At 51.0% G+C, this 9742-nt stretch overlaps 1 protein-coding gene across 1 annotated transcript; it reads left to right on the top strand.

Moving 5' to 3' along the window:
• The first annotated feature begins 8947 nt into the window (after positions 1 to 8947).
• LOC142792869 (histone H2A-like) lies at positions 8948 to 9459 on the top strand. The gene has a single exon (XM_075885696.1). The coding sequence runs from the start codon at positions 9023 to 9025 to the stop codon at positions 9395 to 9397; it is 375 nt and encodes a 124-aa protein (XP_075741811.1). The 5' UTR covers positions 8948 to 9022; the 3' UTR covers positions 9398 to 9459.
• Positions 9460 to 9742: the final 283 nt, after the last annotated feature.

Genomic DNA, 9742 nt, shown 5'->3' on the forward strand with positions numbered 1-9742 from the left:
CAGGTGACGCGGCCGTGTTTCGCTTCGCAGTCACGATGGCTCTGTTCGTACCCTCAAGCGTGTTTGTTTTTCTATACTTTATATATATTTCCTCGCGACATCAGTTAGCCACAAGTGCGCGACGCCAAATGCTGCAAAGAGACAACCAAATCACGCAGCTCGGCACCGAAAAAGACAGAAAAGAGCATGTAAGCGTTGTCATTTCTCATTAAAAAAAAAAAAAAAAAAAGCTCCACACGTAACCGTCTATCCTTACGATGACACCTGAACGGGTCAGCACAGGGACAGAGTAAATTTAATACCTTTGAATAGAAAAACAAACGTAAGGTAAAAAAAAAAAAGAGAGAGAGAGAGAGAGAACCCGCCGTTAGCGCATTCCATTTGGTGCTTCTAACACAATTTATTTCGTCTATCTTGCTAGGCAGCGCAGCCACTATTACACAGAACACACAACACAAGCGCTTAACTTCAACTAAACGTTTATTGCAAAAAAAAAAAAAAAATTGTCCAGAATATGGCACAAAAACTTGTTCAGCTTCAAAAGAAATGAAAGGAAATGACACGCGATGATTTCGAGTGTGTTAGTGCACTCTCTATCGCGCTCACGCGGAAAGAACTGTTTTTTGGATGGGGTGATAGAGAATAACAGACAGTAATGTGCGGGACTGGCACGTGTGCTTTTTGTTGTCTACCTTTTACTATTCTTTTTCTCTGTTCACCCCCTTTATAAACTCTGACGTTTGCAATGAAAGTTCAGTTGAAGTTAAGCGCTTGTGTTGTGAGGTCTGTGTAATAGTGGCTGCGCTTCCTAGCGAGATGGATCCTTACCAACTGGCCCGATACAATTGTTTATTTTGTCTCTCGGTAAAACTTCATCACCTCCTACGAGTGCACCCAAAAGTTGCGCCGGGGTCCAGCAGCCCAAGTCACCATGGCGTTACGCAAACAGAAGCCCTCAAAAACACCTTACAAGCGGCGGGCAAAAAGGTAAACACATAAATGAAATTGACACACCACAGGGTCGCAGCACGGCTGCTGCACACACACCGACTGAAGCTAGCCTACCTTTTCTCTGTCTACTCATAATGATACACACTTTTACCTTGAATTTGTCAAAGCTGAGCCATTTCTTCGTAATAACGACGCGCCGACGTTCCGTTCTTCCGCGCGCTAGACAACGGCAGCCACGTACGTACAAAACATGACAGCAAAAGAGGGTGCGGCCGGAGTACGTGGCCTGGAGTGGTCTCGTAGCCAAAGCAGACACGTTGGTGGTCCTGAGAAGGACCGTTTGTTGTTGCTTGCCTGTCGACCGAAGCGCAGGGAGCAGCCCAACTTAGGCGCGCTCACCGCGAATGCGCCGAGCCAGCTGGATGTCCTTTGGCATGATGGTGACGCGCTTAGCGTGGATGGCGCACAGGTTGGTGTCTTCGAAAAGACCAACGAGGTAGGCCTCGCTAGCTTCCTGTAGGGCCATCACGGCAGAACTCTGGAAACGGAGGTCCGTCTTGAAGTCCTGAGCGATTTCCCGCACCAGGCGCTGAAAGGGAAGCTTGCGGATCAGCAGTTCGGTCGACTTCTGGTATCGGCGAATTTCACGCAGGGCCACGGTTCCAGGCCTGTAACGGTGAGGTTTCTTCACCCCGCCTGTGGCAGGGGCACTCTTGCGAGCAGCCTTGGTAGCAAGCTGCTTACGCGGAGCCTTGCCTCCAGTACTCTTGCGCGCGGTTTGTTTAGTTCGGGCCATGCTGCGTGCGTCCGATCACCTCGACTGACGGAGCGAAACTGCGCTCCTGCCGGAGATCGGCAAAAGCGGCTTCGCCGCACGACCCATCTCTCTCCCTCCCATTGGCCGAAGCGTGAGAACCCGTCCGCGTGCGAGCGCGGAAGCGTACGCCAGGATGCTGGCTGGCGCTCATTTTCGGGCAACCGTGCAGTTCGCGGCTGCAAAGAGGTACACCGAAACGAAACCACTACCGCTGTACAATACAGCCTGCTGCGCATTTCTTTCGCCTTCCAGGCAACACATCAATCGACGCTGTAGCTCGTCGCTTCCCGAAGCGGCGCGACGGAGTGCGAGACGCCACCATTCACGCCAACAGCGCGCATCGCACTAGAGCGCCTCGCATCACCGAGGGCAAATGCGCACTGCCACGCCAAAAAAACTTGCTCCTTGCGTTGTCGCTTATTTGCGACCATTACGTAGATGGGCGAAGACGACGAGAGACCACCGGCAGTGTTGGTATATGCATACACGTCCGCGCAACGACAAGGAGTAAAACGCAACAAAACATTCTAACACAAACACCCCGTACATCCAACTGCCACTGAGCGCGCCTACTTGCTCAATCGCAGACAGTAACGGGACTCAATTTTATCTTCCTTTCCCTCTTAAGAATCACTCATACATACTTGCCAAACTACTAGGTGCGCTCAATGGCGGTTGGATGTACGGGGTGTTTGCGTTCGAATGTTTTGTTTCATTTTTACTCCTATTCCCTCGATATGTCGTCTCACTCTGGCTTCCCTCATGTCTCTTTCTCTACACTTTTATTCCCACCCTTTTAATCCCCCCTCACCCCCCATCCCTTGTGAGCTACCGCTGAGGTGTCGCATCCTGATGCAGACAGTTTCGGGGCTCACTTTCCTCTTCTTTTCCATCTTACACATCAGCAATCCCCCCCCCCCCCCCAACCTCTAAGTGCTAAATATGTGGCACAAAAAGCAGGAAATGGACTCAATGAAAGGGTGAAAAATAATAATCATAATAGAAACGAAGATCAACACGCGCCTCAAAAAGCCCCATTCACTCCTCTTTCACATTTTCACGAGAAAATGAAGGTACACACATGGAGAACAATTTTTGTTATAGGTAGGCTTTGCCTGAGCAGAACCACTGTCGTGCGCCTTGGTTACACATTCGACACGCCTCGTCCTGTGCGGAGGTGGGTGGGAAACCAAGGGTGCACTTGAAAATGCAATGCTCGTGGGTTGGTGTCGCCATCTGACGGCAGGCTCACGCGAGCGCGCCTTGCTTTCGAATTTCCCGCGCTCGAACCTCTCGCGTTTACATCATGGGCTAGTCCCCCCCCCCCCCCCCCTCTCGCGTGGGCGGCGAAGCCAGCCTCCCTAGAGTGACCACCTCTGCCGGCGAAATGGAAACACTTGTTGCGTAGCTGTCCGTCCAAGTAAAGCTTTCACAACTGCAGTGTTCGCAGCACCAGTACAGTACATGAGTGCCACTTCTATCAAGTGCAGCTTCCCTCAGCACGCTGCATGGGCAGCGCTTATTGTGTACTTGCTTCTGACTTGCGCAGAAATTCTGTTTAAACATCCCCTTCCACTTTTCTTTCTTTTTTTTTGTATTTTGCAGCTCGGCAGCGCCAGGTGTGAAAAAAAAAAACAAACAAAAATTATTAGGCGTGACAATGTACACAATGTGTTATTGAATGGGGCACTTCTGAGTGCACAGCGGGCGCGGTAAACACGACCAACCTGTCACAATCAATTTTTTCATTTGTAAGTACACATCCCTTCTTCGTCTGGGTGCCCCACGGTAGAACATAGTGCGTTTTTATTTATTTTGACACAACGTGACGCGATCGTGTAGTGGGCATTCCAAAGAAAAAAGCGAGTTCGTGCTTCCTGAGCATAGTCGTGTCTCCAAGAATGCAGTGACCAGGGTAGAACGCTGCGCTCGGCTTCTTCCTTCGCGCGATAAGGTAACTAGGCGACGTTCGCTTGACGGGCCCGTTTTAGCAGCTTGGCTTGCAGGAAGGAGAGGAAGAACTCGCAGATGCGGCGATTGATTCGTGCATGCAGACCCAGGAGAAAGACGACGACGCGAACGAAATGCGGTGAACGTGACAAGTACCCAGCGCGATCAAGCTACTACTACACGAGGTGCTGCTCACCTGAGCGATGACGCAATGATATTGCAAAGAGGGACGGACGGGTATGGCGAACCGCTGGGATCACACTGCCGAAGCATCAAGTGGGTAGCCCTGAAGAGGGCTGTTGTGTTCTCGTTGGCTGGCTGCAGGCGACGCCGCTGGCTTCTTAGCCTCCGAATCCGTACAGGGTGCGGCCCTGACGCTTGAGGGCGTACACGACGTCCATGGCTGTCACGGTCTTCCTTTTGGCGTGCTCGGTGTAAGTGACGGCATCGCGGATCACGTTCTCGAGGAACACCTTGAGAACGCCGCGAGTTTCCTCGTAGATGAGGCCAGAGATGCGCTTGACACCGCCACGGCGCGCCAGACGACGGATGGCCGGCTTGGTTATGCCCTGGATGTTGTCACGCAACACCTTTCGATGACGCTTGGCGCCACCCTTCCCCAGCCCTTTGCCACCTTTGCCACGGCCAGACATGACGGCTTCCGAAGTTTCTGCTTCTGCTTCGAAACGCGCCCGGAAAGCGAATGCTCGACACGATCGAGTCGCGGTGTCGGCGCCGGCCCGCGAGACTGAGGAGGAAGGCGAACGGCGCACGCCGGTTGGTCGGCGGCCAGCTCGTCTCTCTCTCCCTCTTTTCTTCGCGAGGAGCGCGTTGGCCGCGCAGGTTGCTGCACTGACTATTTTTCTGCACTACAAGATTGAATATACACGGCAAACATGCTTTCGTTTGTTTGTTTGTTTGTTTTTAATTCTTTTCTCGTTACTGTTGCTAAGTTTCTTGCCCATTCATTCACGCACCCTTCACTGCTGCAAAATGGCGTATCAGTCGTATCAGCTGCCCCAGCGGCAAGGAGACATCAAACCGAGTAAGCGACAATTCATGTACGCGTACGTACAAGCCCAGCGGATACAACGCGTTCGCTAAAAAACGTTTCATCGTGTCCACTGAACATGACACACGCAATATTTGTCAAAACTCACAGCTGCAACAGCTCACCTGTGTGCCGCACGTAAATAAACTGCACACTTAACACTTTGCGACTACTCGTCCCCGGCGTGTGCCCCCCCCCCCTCTTTTTTTTTTTCTTTTCTATGTTCTCGCTTTCTCTCTAATCACATCAATGCCTCATTTGCACGCACGAAACCCGTTTCACGGCGTCACTTTGACGCCATCCTTGTCGCCAAACCAAGGGACTAACACACGCGGTCCGGGCACGGCCTCATGGCCGGAAATTTCTAAACAAAGCGTGCTCGCGTTGTTGTGGACGCCGGCACGTGAAATTCGGCAAAGTAACAGCACCTTTGGCTGGCTACGCGTGTCTCAAATTTTACTGTGGCAGCTCCACTACATATCGCGATACGGCAGTTTCACCGAAGCCACGCAACGCGACCGCGCTCATTTCAGCATTCACGGGGACGGCAGAGAGTGAGAGCGCACCTCCTCTCGGGCGCGCCTCTCCTCCCGTAAACACGGACTGTCAAGCGGTCCGGTCGCAGCGAAGTTTCCCCATCTCCTTGCGGGGTGGTTCAACACCTGCCCGTTTCAAGTGCACGGTTGCACTGTGAGGAACCCTGCAAGGGTCACGCAATTACAGGCAAAACAGCCCTAACTCTAAAGCGCCTTACATAGGACGAGATTGGAGCGTAAAATGCACCACCCTTTATGCATTCTTTCTTCTTTACAGCGTTGGAAGAGTGTTCGTTCGCTGCATGTTTTACGCATGCGTACTTTCGCTTACATAATACCTTCGGAGGCTGACAACCTGTTAAGTAATCTATCAACGACTATCCGGACGGCATCAGCTGTGCAAAGAAGATTTGCAGTTGGCCTTCCAGAGCCGTCCAGAGCACACAAAGTAGGTCTACACATCGTGGCAACCAATATTTCGAAAAAAGTGAATTGCGTAGTATTATAAAGAATACAACTTTCAGAATGAGCAAAACTGCTTGGTTTGACCAAAGTACAAAGAGGTGCGATTTATACCACATCGATCCATTTATTGAATTAAAAATTACGCTGGCATTAGATAGAATATCGGAAACTCTAATTGACCGATTGAGGCTAGGCACGGCATACACAAAAACATTTGTTTTTTTTTTTTTCTTTGCACAGACACGGCAGAGCTGAAAGTCCCGAATGCGAATGCGGATTGATAGATGAAGACGTATGTCACCTTCTCGTAGACTGTCCACATCACGAGACGCCGTCTTAAGTCCGAACAGTTGGCATTAGACCGCAGACCGTTTAACATGAAGAAACTTCTGGGTCCGTGGCCTACTCGAGTTTTACAGTCGCACGCTTTAAAAGCATCAACACGTTCTTTACAAGACAGCGGGATTGCTGATAAGTATTAAGAAATAACGAACTTTCATTTGTAACAAATGTACTTATTATGTACAGTATCACGTGACTCTCATCATGTGTGTGTTGTGAAATGAATGACGTGTCGACAATTATGTACACACGAGCGAATGCATCTTTATACGGACCAGACGTGTGCTCTACTGTTTTGTGCTGGTGGACCGAATATTATCGAGGGACATTATATCAGAGACTTCATTCATTGACTTTCGAACATTTACTTACCATTGTGTTCTGATATGTGCGTATAAGTGTAAGTGTGTCTTTGCATATCTCTGCCCGAGTTTTCTACTTTCCATGCACTGCTTTGTACGTTTTGCTTCAAGATACGTGTTCAAGTTTAACTCAACGGCCAAGGAGTAGCCGGCGCCATAATGGTGCGCCGACATCTCCTTACATATCATATCAATAAGAAAAAAAGATGCGCGCCAATGCCCATCTATTGTATTCCCTTCTCACGTGCCCCAATACCAAACTGCGCGTGCCATTTCTGTGGTGCAAGTGTGTTTAAGTAGTCGCAGTTTCATCTTTCACAATCATGAGGGTTCCCATATTGAAAGTATTCCTTCCCCGAACTTGTGGCAGGGACGCACGATGCGAAATTACAAAATGATCGCGCTTGAAAGCTTCATACAAATGCACTGTCGACCCGCCGAACATAGTCAGTAATCTAAAACAAAGCGGAAATAAACGGTGCGTCCGCTCATTCATTTAAGGTAAGTTTCCCACCACATTCCGAATGGAACGTACCACTCATTTGTGCCTAGCACAGGCGCATTTGTTCTTTCGAAGAGAACACAGTGTTCCGCTACACCGTGTGATTATGTAAACGTCAAGCCGAGCAGTGTCGTTTGCTGGCCGGCCTGGCTATGTTTCTTTCGGCGACGCGCAAACGGAGCACTCGGTGCGAAAACGGGAAATGCCCATACCTCGTGTCGACCGCCTTTCTTTACTGGATTTCGTACTTCTTTGTGCACTATATAAATCACCTGCGTGGTACCCCTGTCATGCGTACGCACAGTTTTGTTTTTTCCTTCACTCGGGCTGTCGATACTTTGCTTTCGGACAATAATTAGCATGCAGTCCGCCGCCACGCTTTTCTGCTTCTACAGCTATTGTCACATGCGTCTATATATTTCTCCCCTATCTTTTCTTGCATCAATGCTTCCGCACATTTTTCACCGCGCCACGCACTTTAAGCTACATTCACTCCTCCTACAGTCTCGAAACGGGCCTGCCCTGCGCTCTCAAGAAATAAATGCCCCAATTTCGTAAACAAATGAATGGCGTGGCAGAGAAGGAACTCTGCGCTGTCTGATGAATGTGGCTGTACCCTTCACATCGGGCGGCAGCTATCACCACCTAGCCATAATGCTGACCTAACAAACAGCTACATTTATCTTGTTTTTTTTCTCTCTTTAAATAGTGAAGTATAGGACCGCGGTGCTTTGCAGTGAATGGTTTAGTTTTCACTCTTGCCTTGACTTTAGCCACCAATAAGATAACCACCTTCTAGTTAATTCTACCCGCCTAAAGTCTATTTTGCCCTCCCCCGTCTCTAAACCCCGGTGCTTTTGAAAAACTCTGCGCCATCATTCTAAACTATAAGGTGAAGCCCTTTACATAGCATTATCAAGTGTTCGGCAGTTTCCTTCTCTCCGCATGCACTGCATACCGTGTATACCCCTTCATATTTGGCCCGACATGTCGGAGTTGCTCGGGCAAGCGCTGACGCGAGTTTCCTATTCTATCATTTCCCAAGAGCTGAACACACTCGAGTTCATGTTACCTTTTTTTGAGAGAAGCGGCCACCTTCCCCCTGTTTTTTTTTTTTTTTAATTACCACGCTCCTGGTTTTGTTTTCCCTCCATTACCGTACTTGTGGCACTTTTCTCCGCGCACTCGGTCTTCTCTAATTTACCTGTTCAACCTCCCCGAGCACACACGTCGAGCGCGGCACACCAACGCTCCTGCTAGCGGTGTTCAACAGAGAGAAGAGGATGGATTCGGAGCCGAATCTCTCAGCACAACCCCTATGCCGACGCAGACAATTTGGGTGGCTCTGAGAAGAGCCGTTGATTTGTCGTTGCTCGCTGTGGCCCACGACGCACGCCTACTTGGAGCTGGTGTACTTGGTGACGGCTTTTGTACCCTCGGACACCGCGTGCTTGGCCAGCTCTCCGGGCAGCAGCAGGCGCACCGCGGTCTGGATCTCCCGGCTCGTGATGGTCGAGCGCTTGTTGTAGTGAGCAAGGCGTGACGACTCGGCGGCGATACGCTCGAAGATGTCGTTCACGAAGCTGTTCATGATGGACATGGCCTTGCTGGAGACACCAGTGTCGGGGTGCACCTGCTTCAGCACCTTATAGATGTAGATGGAGAAGCTCTCCTTCCTGCGGCGCTTCTTCTTCTTCTTGTCCGTGGCGCGCACATTCTTCTGCGCCTTGCCGGCCTTCTTGACGGCTTTGCCAGACGGTTGGGGAGGCATGATTTCACACAACACGCACGCGAGACCAGAGTCGAATGCGCGTGTCCCCCCGTCTCGCCGCGCTTAAATATGAGCGAGGGGTGTTGACGAGATCAGCACAACGCGCGCGCCCCATTGGTTCGCACGGCTTCTCTCTCTCACACTCTCATCCGTTCCCCGCGAGCGGCGGCGCGCGATGGTGGCAACGGAAACCATTCGAGCACGGCTCTCATCTCAGAAGGCAGCAGCTTTCTTGTTTTCGGCAACCGGCGTCGTACCAAGCGAAAAGCAACACCATGTCCGGACGTGGCAAGGGCGGCAAGGCGAAAGGCAAGAGCAAGACCCGTTCTAGCCGCGCGGGGCTTCAGTTCCCCGTGGGCCGTATTCACCGCCTCCTACGCAAGGGAAACTACGCCGAGCGCGTCGGAGCTGGCGCTCCGGTCTACCTGGCTGCCGTACTCGAGTACCTGGCCGCCGAGGTGCTCGAGCTGGCGGGCAACGCCGCTCGTGACAACAAGAAGACCCGGATCATCCCCCGTCACTTGCAGCTCGCCATCCGCAACGACGAGGAGCTGAACAAACTGCTTTCCGGCGTCACCATCGCGCAGGGCGGTGTGTTGCCCAACATTCAAGCCGTGCTTCTTCCAAAGAAGACGGAGAAGAAGGCGTAAGCGAGCACCCCTTCCGCGCGCTCGCCGCATTCCCCAAACGGTCCTTCTAAGGACCACCCAAACAGGTGACGCGGCCGTGTTTCGCTTCGCAGTCACGATGGCTCTGTTCGTACCCTCAAGCGTGTTTGTTTTTCTATACTTTATATATATTTCCTCGCGACATCAGTTAGCCACAAGTGCGCGACGCCAAATGCTGCAAAGAGACAACCAAATCACGCAGCTCGGCACCGAAAAAGACAGAAAAGAGCATGTAAGCGTTGTCATTTCTCATTAAAAAAAAAAAAAAAAAAAGCTCCACACGTAACCGTCTATCCTTACGATGACACCTGAACGGGTCAGCACAGG

This window comes from Rhipicephalus microplus, unplaced genomic scaffold (genome assembly GCF_043290135.1).
Source record: "Rhipicephalus microplus isolate Deutch F79 unplaced genomic scaffold, USDA_Rmic scaffold_251, whole genome shotgun sequence".
NCBI classification, from domain to species: domain Eukaryota; kingdom Metazoa; phylum Arthropoda; class Arachnida; order Ixodida; family Ixodidae; genus Rhipicephalus; species Rhipicephalus microplus.

Coding starts and splice junctions, on each gene's coding strand:
- LOC142792869 (XM_075885696.1), top strand. CDS start 9,023: ATGTCCGGACGTGGCAAGGGCGGCAAGGCGAAAGGCAAGAGCAAGACC.